This window comes from Vigna unguiculata, chromosome 7, assembly GCF_037176805.1.
Source record: "Vigna unguiculata cultivar grain cowpea cultivar isolate G323 ecotype 2 chromosome 7, ASM3717680v1, whole genome shotgun sequence".
Classification (NCBI taxonomy): Eukaryota; Viridiplantae; Streptophyta; class Magnoliopsida; order Fabales; family Fabaceae; genus Vigna; species Vigna unguiculata.
This window is the reverse complement of record NC_140798.1, coordinates 14,466,802-14,482,374: the sequence shown is the minus strand read 5'-3', so window position 1 is coordinate 14,482,374 and position 15,573 is coordinate 14,466,802. Positions and strand designations below refer to the sequence as shown.

The following is a 15,573-nucleotide window of genomic DNA, read 5'->3' as shown; positions in this document are numbered from 1 at the left end:
AATTTATTTGCCATCTCTAATTACACATATGATAAAACATATAAATTATAATTTTTTTAAGTGAATAAAATGTTTTCAAATTACAAAATTTACCATTTTTCTAGAAGAATATCAGTAACATAATTTTTATAAAAAAATATAAAAGATATTAAAATTAAAACTTACTTACAAGTGATATACTAAAATTGGTAAATGATTAAGTTAAATTAATAATATTTATTATTTTTTAATGTAAAAATAGCAAAAATAATTTTATTTTTCTAAATAGTTAAAAAAAAACTGTTTAACTTAAACCAAGTTGATTATTATATTGTAATTATTATTCTGAGTTAATTAAAATAATTTATATTTTATAACTCTCAAATAACATATAATTATAAAAGGATACCCTTACATCTAGTCTAGAATAGAGAAAAATATTGCTAATTTATATTTATAAAGTTTGGGAATGAGACCAATAAGGTCATAGCCAATCATATAACTTTTGGGTTCATCATTCATCTCATGTGAATTCTGAACAATCTAACCTTCTTGGTGTTCAAGTTAAGGAATATAATTGCCAGTTCTCACTTTACCCCACACCTTTTGCTTCTTCTTTACCCATTCAACCATTGATGCTGCACTTTATAACTCAACAAGTTTCAACTTTCAAAGGTGTTATTCCAAACTCTGGTTTCAAAACACCACAATACAAGTGAGTTTCCTTCACATGTTAATGTTATATGCATGTTCTGGTTTAATCCATTTTCAATTCTTAATGTTAAGAGTCATTTATCATTTTGTATACAGTTCTAGTGGTATATGTTGATAATGTCCCACACCTTTTAGTTTGTGACTTTGTGGCTTGTGGTTGAAGTGAATCCCAAGGTGAGAGTAAGAACACCAGAACAAGAAGAAGAAGAATGTGTTTCTCCGGAAAACAACAGTGGATCTTGGATGCTTTCAAAGTTCATTGAGTTACTATACTTTGAAGGTAAATTCTATTTGGTTTGATGTTTATTTCTTATACCCTTGCAAATTTATTTTCTTGGATTGTCTTCAAACACGAAATTCTTGTCTCTGAGAGAAGAAGAGAAGAAGCACTCAGTTTCCAAAAGCACTAGGGTTTGTCCTCAACATGTAACAATGAGATCCACCCCTTCAACTAAAGGTTGAGATTTTCCCTGATACATCTCCTTAGCATTGTTTCTTTCTTTTCATTTCAATGATGGTTGAACTTGCACAGGAGTATTGAAGAGTGTGAAGAGAGTTGGTGAAAGTCCAAAAGAAAATGCAAGAGCTTCTTCTGTTATACGCCCACGTGCAGTCTTATCTAGTCCTGGTAAATAATTGTCCTTAGTGGGAACATGTTCATGTTATGAAAAGATAGCATAAGAACAAAAACTGTTATATGTTTTTGCTTTTTCAGAAAATGATGGATTAATAGGAAGCATGAATGACTTGAACAACAGTACAACATCACGTAGAAAGGAAGATGAGGCATTCAACAAAGGCAAGGCTCCTTTAAAACCAAAACTTCACTTTAGAAACCTTTGAAGTTGCTTGAAAGCAGTGACATCAGACAAGTTTCATTGAGTTGGCTTTTATAAATACAATTTGAAATAGGAACCCTTATAAAACTAAGATTTGGTGCATCATATATGCCAATAGAGTGTTGTGTATTTTGAAAATTCTGACAATTTTTTGTAATTTTTGTGTGAATCGACAATCTGTTAACCTGTTTAATTACGTTAGACCGGTGGCATTTTCTCTTCCTAGTATAAGCTCAAATATTCAAATTTTTTTCATAAATAATACATTTAAAAAGAAATTCTCGCATTGGATCGCGTCCCACTTGATTTCCTGACAAATTGAATTTCACCTGTGTTTTGTTGGACCGGTGGCGAAAACCTTACCAGAATTCAATTCGCGGTAAGCATATTTCTTATTTGGTCAGATTGATAGAGAGACCAGTCAAAAGGCTCTTGAGGAGTGTTTGGTGGGAGACAACTTGCGGAGCTCGACAAGGGCCATGTTTCTCTTCAACAAAAGTCTCCTCTTCGTAAAGTTTTGCATAACATCTTATATGTTACCTTGAAAAGATGAATTTGAAAAAAATATCCCACGAATTTGACTCAATTTAGAATGAAAATTTGTGTTGTTTTTTTAGAGAATTTGAAGGTGAAACCGAGTAAATTTATGAATACAATTTGTAAAAATTGGTGAGTGTTTTAATTAATATGATATATAAAAAAAGTTTTAATAATTTAATATATAAGATTACAGTTTTGATCTTATAGTAAAAATTAATATATTATTATTATTATAGTTAATATATATATATATATATTAATGTCCCATTTAATAAATACGCTTAATTAAATGAAACATTACATGAGATATAATAAAAGAGCAAAATCATATAGGTGTCACTCTTTACAATTGTCCAAAATATTCGGAGAGAAAACTAAGGCACACCATGATGCCATTAACAAAACAGAAGAACAAGAGTAAACGGTTGAAAGTTATCCAAAATACAGGCTCATAGGACAAAGACAGTATATAGGCCACAGTGCCTTAAGAGTACTCGGAGCGTGGAATCCAACCCAAGATTTTCTACGTAACGGAGTTTTCATCACCCTCATGATATCTAAGGGTTCCCACATCTGCTCACATTAATAAATTGATGATTATCACAAAAGGAGAAAACCACACATAGAACACACAAGCAAACATAAATGGTAAGCTAAAGTAAAAAGGTTTTTATCATACAATTGAACATACAATTTAAAAGTCAAGAATACATAAATCAATTATCCGGATACATATAATCAATCGGAATCATTGGATGCTTGCACTTGTGGTGGCCTCTACTGCTCTGTAGAGCCAATGCCAATGGATTTCACCCTACCACGCATAAGGTTAGCCTTCAAAAATTTAAGGCCATTATCCTTGCAAAGACTAGGGCCTCCCGTTACTCTCACCACTCGAGTTAGTACATTCTACATCAGATTAACTGACTCTTTAGAGTTTCAGGATGTAATCCTTACTTGAATCCTTACTTAATTATATACTGAGGCACCACCACGAGACCTTATTAACAGGTTCGTGGAATTACGTCCTAACCATGAGGCACAACCATGAGCTCTCACCAAGAGATTCATGGAATTACGTCCTAAACCATGAGGCACCACCATGAGATCTCACCAAGAGATTCATGGAATTACGTCCTAAACCATACCATAGTCATGTCTCACCAACCAAACATAGGATTATCATGCATACCTCTCTCATGACAATATACAACCAACCACCCAATCATACTTCATATGCATATTCATACCAAGCTCATCAATTCTAGCCCATACAAATAGATAATGCATACATATCCACATGTTTCATACTTTAATTTGGGGAAAACACTCAATCATGCAACCAATCATCAAAAACAAGGAAGAGAATAACATTAGAGCATACACCAGTCTCGCTCAAGCCACGACCATCGCTCAGGCGAAAGGGACTTTTCACTCAAGCTACAAGCTTTCGCTTAGGCAAGACTACCCTCAGAGAGCACTAGGTTTCACGAATTCTTGCTTGGGCGAGATCTCCTCGCCTGAGCGAGACTGCCCTTCACCCAAAATAGAGAATCCTTGCATGAGCTACCACTGAAGCGAACCACATTAGGTTCCCACGAGTTCTCGCTTAGGCGAGCCCCTCTTGCTTGAGCGAGATGATTCGTCACTCAAACAACAACTCTCCGCTTGAGTGAAAGCTCGAGCAGGAACCTGGGCCAGTTTTTGCTATTCTCGCCTAGGCGAGACAAGCTCGCTTGGGCGAGAATACCAGTTCTCGCCATTGTTCTCACCTACATCAGCCACACATGCAATCCCAAACAACATACAAGGTATTCCATATAACCAAAGTAGCACACCAGCCATACGAACACGATGCAAAGCCAAAAATAGACAGACATTCAGAAAATACGAGGAACCCTAGCTTCCCTTACCTGGACAGAGATTAGCGAAAGACACAGGCACTCAATAGACAAGCACAACAACTCCAGGAGTCGATTCGTGAGCTGGAAATACTGACCCAAAAAGAAAAACGAGGTTATCCAAATGAACCTCTGTTGGACAGTGAAAAATAGAACTAAAGAGGAGAAGATATGGGTTGAAGACCAACTTACGTGGGGTAGAAATGGGGTTGAGCTAGCTTGAGGAGAGCCAAAGGCCAAACCCTAGTAGAGCATTGCTGCAATTCTAAGAGAGAATAGGAACAACTCCTAGAAAGTGGGCAGAATGAGAGTGTTAGGGTTGTTTAGGGGTTTTGGGCGCCCTATGGGCCAGCCTTAGGCCCAATAGATTAGGACAAACACTTAAAACATTAGGGCATAATTTAAGTGGGCCTTACACACACACACACACACACACACACACACACACACATATATATATATATATATATATATATAAACTAAACACATGGAATCAGTTCCATCACTGACATGAAATAAATTCTATAACGGTTGATTCCATCACTCACCGGTTTCATAATCCATTCTCTTACCCACATGAATTCTCTCACTTCCAAGGGTGTATGCTTCACAAATTCTTCATGAATGAGTGATGCAGCCTTACACTCTCGAAAGCGACATTATGGTTAAATAACAACTTATTCCCATAAATCCTCTCAACTTTGGCGAGATGGGACGAGGAAGTCATCCCTCAAATATGCTCCATCACTTGCTCGCAAATCGGTGGATACGAACACGTTCAATACTCGCAAATCCATCCCAACAAATTCATCCATACAACAAATCATCGCATGAAAACACAGTCCTATCCTTATCTCATTCTTCTTCTAACTCTTCCACGACTATTTCTCCCCCTCCCCCACCCTCCCTCTATCAATACCTCCCACTCCCTACTCCCCTTTCGTAGTTCTCACCTCCCTTAAAACATCCTTCTTCCACGGTGCCCTCTTGCTTTCTTTGTTTTCTTCCCTCTCCTCCCCTCTCATCCATCTTATCCACACACATCATCTTCTCCAAGATATGCACTACTTCCTCTCAATTTCAATCGTGTTATACTTTAGTTGTTGCTCATTGGTATAACACAAGGTTTTATGTTCCCTTCCATTAACACAATTCTAGCATATTGGATTCCCCTCATATATAAGAATCTAGATCTATCTCTAACCAATTTTGTAATGTAACCAGGTGTAGGAATGCACTTTTCTTCCTACTTTGATCAAGTTCAAAGGTCCTCAATTTATGTTCCTTATGAAGGCGACATTGTGTACTTCATGATTTTTACTTTGGTTCAAATATGCCATTGATCACAAATCCATTACTTGAAAGGGCCACGTGTACACACTAAAAGGCCAGTGTAGCTCACTACAGTAAAAAAATGGTTAACATCGTTGGATAAGGAAGACTACATTCATACATGTCGTAAGTAAGAAAGACCTAACAAAACAAAGTTTCAGATAGAGACCAAAACTAAATTTTATATATTTGGTCTCTTCAAATTTTGTATATACCTAGAAAAGAAAATTTTAACACTCCTAAAATACTTTTTAAAGATATGTTACTGATGGTTATTATCTTATGGCGTCACCTTAATTAGTGTTCTCCACATGTTATCTTATGTTAAAATTAAATGACATAGTTTTGTGGTTTGCATAAAAGGTGTATTTTAAAACAAAAAAATTAAATACATTAGAGGTTCCTAGAGAGAAACATTTGCCATCTACCACCAAAATACCTTCTTCGACTCTCATGTTTATTCAAAAATCAAAGTTGATATTTTCATGGCCTGATGCATGTGTAGTCATGGATTGAGATGCATAATTATTCTTCGTGATTATTGCCTTTCATTTTGGTCAGTTCAAGTTCGTAGTTTGTAACATCCCTAAGAAATATTACTAATTTAAATAAATAAATAAAGAAAATAAAATAAAACGTCATGATACTTCATTGTTTTATTATAAACTTTTGAACCTCTATGTATAATTGGCTTCCGCAGTCCGCCCAGGTGAAGTAATAATGCAGCTCTTTACCAATTTCAAATCTTCTCCATCTCTAGTTGACATTTAACTAACTCAATCCTCATTTTCTATTAGGTGTTATTGTTGCTAGGCACGGGATCGGAGATGAAAGTGAAGATCTTGCGTATCCTTTTCAAAATTCCGTTTTACGTCGTTTCTCCTTTTATTATTTGATTGATGTTTGTATCTTTGTTTTGGAACAATATACTTTTCATATTTTCATTGCAGAAAATAAATTAAATAAAAGAAATGGTGTTTTTCTTGACTAAGGTCTCTGATTGGGTACTCCTGATTTTCTGAAAAGAGTAAGTTCTGTTTTCTATCTTCAACATAACTTACATGCAACTATGGATTTGTTTTACTTAGTTTATCTGTCAAATAATTCATGGCTGATGCTTTCTAGTATGTGTATATTACCATGTTTGATTAGTTAAGGTTAGAGAAGATGAAAAGTAAGGAGGGATTGAAAATAATTTTAAGGAGAACAAAAGTTGCGGTGTACGTGTGAAATTGAGTTCCATTGCCTTTTCACTTGCTTCAAATTTCTATTAAACACTGGAAATTTAATTTAACCCTATTTTTGTTCTGAATTGTCAGTCTCCTTTATCATTTTTTTCTAGTCATTTGTAAATAAATATTTAGCTCTTCCTAATTTTTTGTTCTCTCGTTAAATCTAGATGGCACGGTATTGTTTCGTGGACTTGGGATGCTCAAGATGAAACGTGTGGGATCTGTAGAATGGCCTTTGATGGATGTTGTCCAGACTGTAAACTTCCAGGGGATGACTGTCCTCTGAGTAAGCTATATATATTTTTTTATGTGGTAGATTGTGTTGTTATTATATTTGGACCAACTTGTCCTAGTTAAATTTCTCGATTAATCATTGTGCTTTGGGTAACTGTGTAAGTGATATAGTCTTAAACTCAACTACACATTGTGTAACTGTTTGTGATTTTATTTGTTAAGAGTCTCACACCGAGTAGAATATAAGCCTTAAGACTCTCCTACTTAATGGACTAATTCTTAGGTTGGAATATCCTCTTGTATTTGAGTCCCAACAATTGTTGCTTTTATTGAGAGTTATGTTACAGGGAAAAGGCTAATTATAAGCTAGATTAAGCTGCAAAGCCAATACTAATAAATGAGTAAAGTTGTCTTGAAAGAAAAAAGAGATGCCATCTGCTCAGTGTCAATTGTGTGTGAGACGGTTATGGACATCAGACATTAAACGGGTTAACAAAGTTAAGAGTGTCACAGTGAGTAGGATAAGCTGTGAGCTCTCTTACATGATGGACTATTCTTTTGGGTGGGATATCTTCTTGTGTTTAAATCCTAACGTATGTGTTCTGTTATTATTTGTGTAGGCAGTGGTCATATTGTGAGGGCTGAAGGAAGTCTCAGAAAATTTTTAGTTGTAATATCACTTCTTGGGCCTTGTTTAACTAATCATCAACATTGTGTAAATGAATCAATGAAGCTTCCAAGCTTTGCATATAAGTTTGTAGGATTATGGAAAAAGGGTCCTTTTATTTGGTTTCGTTTTCTCTCCACACATAGTACACTGAATCACTCTGTCCAAATTTTGTTAATTTTCTAATTATCTCTAAAATTACATCGTTTGTAGTTCTAATTTATAATGAAAATGTATTTAAAATGCAAACTTCTCTTGTTTGAATGTGTTGAACTCCTGCAAAGGAATTGTTGCTCATGTGGATGACTTTGACATTTATGCAAAATTTATATACTCTAGCAATGTATGTTACATTCTTTCCAACACAAATTCACTCAACTGTAGTGTGAGTATGTTACTGTTACTTTTTGGTTTATGCCGAAGCAGTTTCGCATGATCGAGAAGCTTTTAAGACATCAGTAAGATAAAAATATTTTATTTTGGGCTATAAATTCGTGCTTAACTCTCCTTGAAAAACTGTTTGTTTAATGTATGGATGATATCTTTTTCTTGGTATCAGGATTTGCTTATCAAATTGTAGTGCTATGTAAGTCTTTATAACGGAAATGAGTAATGCTTGTTCTCTTGTCTTCTTGCAGTTTGGGGTGTATGCAATCATGCGTTTCATTTGCACTGTATCCTGAAATGGGTTAATTCTCAAACATCACAAGCGCATTGCCCCATGTGCCGTCGTGAATGGCAGTTTAAAGGATAAGAACATTGGCTTTTTCCCTTAAGGGTGACTGACTACTGAACATTGTAGATGTGATCTTGTTAATTTGAATATACTTCAATTTTACCATGCATATAAATGTACTGGGTTGTGATTAGTGTTGTATTGTGCCTCTTCATGGGTTGAAGGGTTCTTATTTATATTTAGTTATTCCTTTTTATCATGATTATGCCAAAATTAAGGAGTCTCATGTCATGCCTGATTTTTCTCTTATAATTAATCTATGAATTGGACCTTTTTTACCCAATATAGATAGGGTCCTTCAATGATTTGGGATTATTCATCCTTAAAGTTTATATCCTGATATCTTTACATTATTGGAATCCTCATGTTACTTATTTGTATTTGCAGAAGATTTGGTATTTCTTTTATTGGTCTCCAAATAGAGGGGATCTCTTAATTTGGTATAAAATCTGATACAATATTTTCCTTTTATATTGTCTGAATGATTGTAATTTTTGAAATAATTACAGTTCCTAACAAAATTTCAAATATGTACACAATATTTTTATTATTCACACTAATACTTTGTTGTTTCCTAAATTGGTTTGGTTCGCGTTTGAAGATTCAACAGGCTCCTCAGTCATGGCCTGGAAACAAAAAAATCTAATTAGAAACTGGTTTACGTGAGGTAACATCTAACTTCAGAATTGTTATAAAAGTCACGTTAAGACATTAGTAACATTTTATTACGTGTGTAGATGTAGATTGTGATTTGAATGTAGCATGTTTCAGAATGAAGTCTTAAGACATTTTGGCAGCATGAAGAATGTTTCTCACTTCAATTGGTAGCACGTTAGACTTTCTGAAAACTATAAAGGGATATTCCAACCTATTAAGCAACTTGTCAATAAGCATAGAAAGCACTTGCTTGCTTCTATTGTTTAGGAGTTGTAGTTAAAATTAAATTAAATAATGAAGTCCCACCATTGTATTGTTTAGCATTTGTTTCAGAACATTTGATTTATTTTAAAAAAATATGGACATTATTTTAATTAATTTTTTATGCAAATGTCTCTTAAGTAAAAGTAATCCTTTCCCTTGGGTGAAAGGAAGAGGAACACATATCTCTCAATTTGCCCCCTTAAAGATCTTCTATACGAAGATTTTAGTTACGTATTTCCCTGCTTTTCCTTACCTCCATCTGAACATAACTTAAACAAGGAAATTTGGGTTTTTTTTTATGCTATCATTTCTGCTGTCAACTTATTGTCATATTTTGATGATTGTGTTCTTAATACTACATTTCTAGGCTTAAAACTTGAAAGTATGAGACTTTTATGTTGTGATAATATTTTTTATTTTTAGATAGGATGAAAGAATCAAGAACAAAGAAACAGCCTGAAGGTGATACTGAGATTTCAGCATGGGTTAGTAAAAGCCGCAAGTTAGAAAAGAAAAGAGCATTGCAGCTCTCAAAGATTTTTGAGGAGCAGGTTTTTCCCCATTTATGTTGTACCTATATTTTATGATCTTTAAGATACTGTTTCTCCCAGTTTCAAATATGTAATCATTACAACATGCTAAAACTTTCGCAGGACAAAATTGCAGTAGAGGGAAGTGACGATGAGGATACAGCCCAACACACAGGTAAATTTCTCTGTTTCTGAATGCCTAGGGAAGTGATGATGAGGATACAGCCCAGCAGCTTAGGGCATTTAAGTTATCTGTAAGAGGGTTATGAATGTTTATTTGATTGTTGATAATTTGGTTGATAAAATATACCTGCATATTGAATATCTGACAGAAAACCTGGCCGGGCTGAAAGTTCTCCATGGCCTTGATAAAGTTATGGAAGGTGGTACAGTAGTTCTGACTATCAAAGATCAGCCCATTCTTGCTGATGGTGATGTTAACGAAGGTACAACAACTTGCTACTTATTCTGTAAGTTCGAAGTCTGTGAGTGATGATACATCATTAGAGTTTTTGTCTCTCATGGCAGAGGTTGACATGCTGGAAAACATTGAAATTGGAGAACAGAAAAGACGAGACGAGGCATATAAAGCTTCAAAAAATAAAACTGGTGTATATGATGATAAGTAAGACATTCTAGTTGTTGTCGATGTGCTATAATGTATGTATAGATTAAAATGAAGTATTGAAAAGGAAAGAGTTTTTATGAAGGTTGTTCTCTCGATTTCAGGTTCAATGGTGATCCCTCCTTGGAGAAGAAAATGTTGCCACAGTATGATGATCCAGCTGCAGAAGAGGTCTGCTACTCTTGTTACATTCCCAAAAAGGATGATGAGCAACTAGATTTTGTGAATGCATGTACTCATTAGATTTTTTTTGTTCAGGGAGTAACTTTGGATGAAAAGGGACGGTTCTCAGGTGAAGCTGAGAAGAAACTTGAAGATGTTAGTTATGCTTTTCTTTTATGAAATATTGTGATAGCCATTCTATTCTTCTTTTCCTATTGCAATGGTCATTCTGTTTATCTGTTTTTCTTTTTTCATTTTTTCTGGGGTATCTTTTTTCTACCTTCCAGTTGCGAAGAAGGTTAACAGGTGTTTCCACAAATACCTTTGAAGATCTTACTTCATCTGGAAAGGTATCATCAGATTACTATACTCACGAAGAAATGCTACAATTTAAGAAGCCCAAGAAGAAAAAGTCCTTGCGGAAGAAAGATAAGCTAGACATTAATGCCCTTGAAGCTGAAGCTGTCTCTTCAGGATTGGGTGTTGGTGACCTTGGTTCTCGGAAGAATGTGAGGAGGCAAGCTATCAAAGAAGAGCAAGAAAGATTGGAGGCTAAGATGAGAAGTAATGCTTACCAGTCTGCTTATGCTAAAGCAGAGGAAGCCTCCAAATTGTTGCGTCAGGAACAAACTCTGAATGTTAAAACAGATGAAGATGAAACTCCAGCTTTTGTTGATGATGATGAGGATCTTCGTAAATCCTTAGAGAAGCAAGAAGATTAGCTCTTAAAAAGCATGAGAAAGAAGGGGTATCTGGTCCTCAAGCTATTGCGTTGCTTGCTACCTCAAATCATAATAATGAGACTGATGGTCAAAACCCCACGGCTGGAGAGTCACGAGAAAACAAGGTGGTCTTCACAGAGATGGAAGAATTTGTCTGGGGTCTCCACATTGATGAAGGTAATTCTGATTTATTTGTGGTTTCTAATACAATGAATTTCATAGTACTTCATGAGTATGACTGTCCTGATTAAATTTAAAAGTGGATCAGTTTTCTTTTTCATCCATTTGGATTGCTGGAACTCTGTTGATTGTTTTGGAAATCCTCTATATAATAGTTATTTCATTGTGCTCTTGTTGTTGACATCTTTGCCAATGACACAATAATAATTTGAATGTTTGTGATCTGATCTTTCTTTTTTATGCTCAGTACAGTAGGTATTCTGACATATAAATGTTTTGTAAGCATGTTGGAAGTGTTATATAATGGGGAAGCTGATAGTTGATTAAATTAAACTTAGGCATGCTACTTTGTACTTTTCAGAAGCACGTAAACCAGAAAGTGAAGATGTTTTCATGCATGATGATGAAGAGGCTATTGTTCCTGATGAAGAAAAGACTAATGAGGGTGGTGGATGGACTGAAGTTCAAGAAACTAATGAAGATGAACAACCCAATAAGGAAGACAAAGAGGAAATCGTTCCTGATGAAACTATCCATGAAGTTGCTGTAGGGAAAGGATTGTCAGGTGCTTTGAAACTTCTTAAAGATCGAGGAACACTTAAGGAAAGCATTGAATGGGGTGGCAGAAACATGGACAAGAAGAAAAGTAAATTGGTTGGAATTGTAGATGATGACGAGAAGGAAACTCAGAAAAAAAGGGAGATTCGCATTGAAAGGACTGATGAATTTGGGAGAATTTTAACTCCCAAGGAAGCCTTTCGAATGATTTCTCATAAGTTCCACGGTAAAGGACCTGGAAAAATGAAGCAAGAGAAGCGTATGAAGCAATATCAAGAAGAATTGAAGATGAAGCAAATGAAGAGTTCTGATACACCATCACTGTCTGTGGAGAGAATGCGGGAAGCTCAAGCACGTTTGCAGACCCCCTATCTTGTTCTTAGTGGTCATGTTAAACCAGGGTATGCTTTCAATTTTATGCAAACTTATAATTCCTCAAGTTTTAATTTAAAGATCTGTTTGCATGAAATGAATTGAGAAACTTGGAGCATGTTTGGTTTTGTGATTTAGTGTTAAAAGTTATTGTTGCAAAAAGGAAGTTGAAACAGTGTATTGTTTTAGGAGTTGCATAACGGAACCTATTTTTATTATTTCCTTGTTTTGCTTAGTTAGTATACCAATAATGTATGTGACTGTTTGGTTTTTTATTGGCAGACAAACTAGTGACCCAAAAAGTGGTTTTGCAACTGTTGAGAAAGATCTTCCTGGCGGCTTGACACCTATGCTTGGTGATCGTAAGGTATATAATTCAGGGCGTGTTTAAGCTTTTATGTTATATTTTTCAGATGTTTATACATATTTTTTTAATTGCTTCAGGTAGAACATTTTCTGGGAATTAAGAGGAAAGCTGAGACATCTGGCTCGGATAACCCAAAAAAGCCTAAATCGTAATTCCTTGTGAGCGTAGAAGTTGGACCCACAGTGTTGTTCATCTATTCTGTTGCTGACTGTTGATGATTTGCAGCTGAATTTATAGTGTTAATTTCGTTAGTAAAACTTGATTTTCTTGAAAGATGTATGTTAGTAGAAATTTAAGGAGCTAGTTGGATTTTCTTACAACTAGTTGAATTTTTCTCCATTCTAGAATTCGTGTTCCTTCTGTACATATAAGAGTTTATTTTTAATGTATTAACTAAAATTTTGGATGGTGGATTTCTCTTTGGACTGGAACTTTATTGCTTTTAGGTCTTACCTTAGCAAACACAGGACAAGTTGTAACCTTGACTTCATACGGAGTTGATTATTTCAAAATATATTAATATTTTATTTTATTTTTAAAATATATATTACGAGAGAGAAAATTGAAAAATATATAAATTTAAAGAAAATAACCATTAAAAAATAAAAAATTAGTAAAACAAAAAAAATAAACTAAAGTAAAAAACTTAGAATTAAAAGAAAATTAACCTTTAAATAAAATTAAAATATATAATTTTTTTGAGATTAATTATTACATAATAAAAAAATAAAAAATAAAATAAAATATGTAATTAATTAGTTAAATTTATTAAAATTATAGAAAAAAATCATTTTAAAGTTGTCTTTTGTTGAAATTTTTGTTAAAAAAATGATGGTTTAATTACTCGGATGGTATCCACTTTGGTACAAGTGTGTTAATCTGGTACCGTTTTTAAAAAAGTGTCAATTGTATCCCAACTTTTGAAAAAGTGGTGTCACGTGTCAGATTGTGATTTTTTTATTTTTTTTATTTTTGTTTAATTTTTTGAAAATAAAAATAAAAATGCCATATGTTAGGTATGTGTGTGTGACACGTGGCATGCAATGCCACGTGTCAGTGTCATTATTAGATGTCATGTGTTGATTTCGATTTAGTCTCCATATATGTCTTTTTGTTTCAATTTGCCACTTATGTATATCTGATTCAATCTTGACCTAATTATTTTTAATAATTAAAATCCATTTTTTATAAAATTAAAAGTAATTAAGTATACAAATTTTACAAAAATTAAGTATTTGTTATTTATATTAAAATTTAGTGGTAAAAGTCATTTTACTAAGTCATTTTTAATAAAAAAAATTAATATAACATTCAGATAAATAGAAATTTTGGATTAAAATTAGTAAGAGATAATATTGTTCTATTTTGGGTTAAAAAAATAATAATTAACAAAACATGAGTACTTAATAAAAAAAATAATTAATAAAGTAATATGTTAAAAAGTCATTTTTAATATTAGTAAAACATTTTATACAAATAATATTTATACTTAATTAATTTTAATTTTAAAAAAATGAATTACAAAAATATTTTACTTATTACAAAAATTGGGACAAAATTGAATGAGATATATATAAGTGGGTACCAAATTGAAACAAAAAGACATATATAGGAACTAAATCGAAATCAACACAATGACATCTGATGGTGATACTTACACGTGGCATTGCAATGCCATGTAGCACTGACAATGTCACGTGTCACACGCATGGATATGACACGTGGCGTTTTTTTTTTCAAAAAATTCAAAAAAAAAAACAACAGACTGACACGTGACAAGTTGACTGTCTGAAAAGGACCTAATTGAAGCACTTTTTAAAAAATTAGGATGCAATTGCAATTAACATTTTTTTAAAAGCAGATTCTAAATTGACACACCTGTACCAAAGTCACTGTCATCCAAGTAATTAAAAAAAATGATATTACGTTAACTTACAATACTAATTGAGTGTACTGCTGTAGAGAGTGAGAGAGACCAAAGCAAAGAAAATCCGTTCCTCTTCCTTTCCTCACTTTCATCAACCTAAAAGACCTATATAGTGAACTCAGCACACCACTCACCAACTAATTCACGCTGCTCACCAAGCCATTGACGGCCACCGCCGCTGCCGCAGGCTTGCAACCACTCACGACTGTCGTTGTTTTCCTCCCAGCCATTGACGGCCACCGCACCGCGCCACCACTCACGAGCTCACGCGACGCTGCCGTTGTTTCCTTTCCCCCAGCCATTTGACGCTGCGTCGCTGCCGTTGAACGTTTCCTCCCAGCCACTGACGCCACCACAACACGCTACGCGACGCCACGCACCACGCCACGCTACGCGAGGGAGATTGAGATCAGAAGAGGAGGCGCGCGTGGTTCCCAGAGCGGCGGTTCTCACGCAGAGCAAGGAGGCGCGCCACCACGAACAGGTTCGTTTATTTATCCCTTAAATTTTTCCGTGAATTTCTGATTTTGTTATGTGGTTATCCTGATTGTTTTGGGTTCTATTAATTTCCCTGATTTTGTTTCGTCATTGTTTTGTGTTTTGTGGTTGTCCTGATTTTGTCCTAAGCTCCCTTGATTTGTCCTGTTTTTTGTCCTTCTTGTTTCGCCATTGTGATTTATGTTTACTGGATTTGGTACATTCTGAAATTGTATAATGCTGACTTTCTATAACCACCCAGCATGCTTAATTTCATTTCAAATTGGGGCTCTGTGTCACTGTGTGTGTTAGGATTTGGCAGCATGAAGAATGTTTCTCACTTCAATTGGTAGCACGTTAGAGTTTCTGAAAACTATAAAGTGATATTCCAACCTATTAAGCAACTTGTCAATAAGCATAGAAAGCACTTGCTTGCTTCTATTGTTTAGGAGTTGTAGTTAAAATTAAATTAAATAATGAAGTCCCACCCTTTATTGTTTAGCATTTGTTTTAGAACATTTGATTTATTTTTTAAAAATATGGACATTATTTTCATTA

General features: G+C 34.4%; 2 protein-coding genes and 1 pseudogene across 5 annotated transcripts; all 3 read left to right on the top strand.

The window, feature by feature from the left end:
• Nucleotides 1–483: 483 nt before the first annotated feature.
• Nucleotides 484–2,118, top strand: LOC114192691 (uncharacterized). Of its 3 annotated transcripts, XM_085675371.1 has the most exons (6): nucleotides 489–694; nucleotides 857–973; nucleotides 1,070–1,150; nucleotides 1,226–1,321; nucleotides 1,409–1,492; nucleotides 1,899–2,118. In XM_085675371.1, coding segments are annotated over exons 1-6 (396 nt in total). In that variant the 5' UTR covers nucleotides 489–693; the 3' UTR covers nucleotides 1,916–2,118. The 3 variants fall into 3 exon arrangements, with proteins under 3 accessions (XP_027938277.1, XP_085531497.1, XP_027938276.1); XM_028082476.2 differs by lacking the exon at nucleotides 1,899–2,118 and having other exon boundaries at nucleotides 484–694; nucleotides 1,073–1,150; nucleotides 1,409–1,757; XM_028082475.2 differs by lacking the exon at nucleotides 1,899–2,118 and having other exon boundaries at nucleotides 495–694; nucleotides 1,409–1,757.
• Nucleotides 2,119–6,347: 4,229 nt separating this feature from the next.
• Nucleotides 6,348–8,387, top strand: LOC114191193 (anaphase-promoting complex subunit 11-like). Its single transcript, XM_085676165.1, has 3 exons — nucleotides 6,348–6,525; nucleotides 6,705–6,823; nucleotides 8,077–8,387. The coding sequence occupies exons 1-3, from the start codon at nucleotides 6,473–6,475 to the stop codon at nucleotides 8,190–8,192; spliced, it is 288 nt and encodes a 95-aa protein (XP_085532291.1). The 5' UTR covers nucleotides 6,348–6,472; the 3' UTR covers nucleotides 8,193–8,387.
• A 1,109-nt stretch (nucleotides 8,388–9,496) lies between these two features.
• LOC114189552 (SART-1 family protein DOT2-like) lies at nucleotides 9,497–13,017 on the top strand (annotated as a pseudogene). The gene is made up of 10 exons (XR_014996752.1): nucleotides 9,497–9,646; nucleotides 9,749–9,800; nucleotides 9,958–10,071; nucleotides 10,154–10,250; nucleotides 10,355–10,421; nucleotides 10,509–10,568; nucleotides 10,700–11,311; nucleotides 11,676–12,273; nucleotides 12,527–12,611; nucleotides 12,689–13,017. The product of XR_014996752.1 is annotated as an SART-1 family protein DOT2-like (transcript).
• Nucleotides 13,018–15,573: the final 2,556 nt, after the last annotated feature.

What these genes read in the sequence shown, in the direction of transcription:
- LOC114192691 (XM_028082475.2), top strand. An exon ending in TGAGTTACTATACTTTGAAG is followed by an intron (nt 974 to 1,069) that starts GTAAATTCTATT and finishes CTCTGAGAGAAG; the next exon opens with AAGAGAAGAAGCACTCAGTT. An exon ending in ATCCACCCCTTCAACTAAAG is followed by an intron (nt 1,151 to 1,225) that starts GTTGAGATTTTC and finishes GAACTTGCACAG; the next exon opens with GAGTATTGAAGAGTGTGAAG.
- LOC114191193 (XM_085676165.1), top strand. Translation starts at nt 6,473, where the DNA reads ATGAAAAGTAAGGAGGGATTGAAAATAATTTTAAGGAGAACAAAAGTT. An exon ending in AGGAGAACAAAAGTTGCGGT is followed by an intron (nt 6,526 to 6,704) that starts GTACGTGTGAAA and finishes CGTTAAATCTAG; the next exon opens with ATGGCACGGTATTGTTTCGT. An exon ending in AGGGGATGACTGTCCTCTGA is followed by an intron (nt 6,824 to 8,076) that starts GTAAGCTATATA and finishes GTCTTCTTGCAG; the next exon opens with TTTGGGGTGTATGCAATCAT.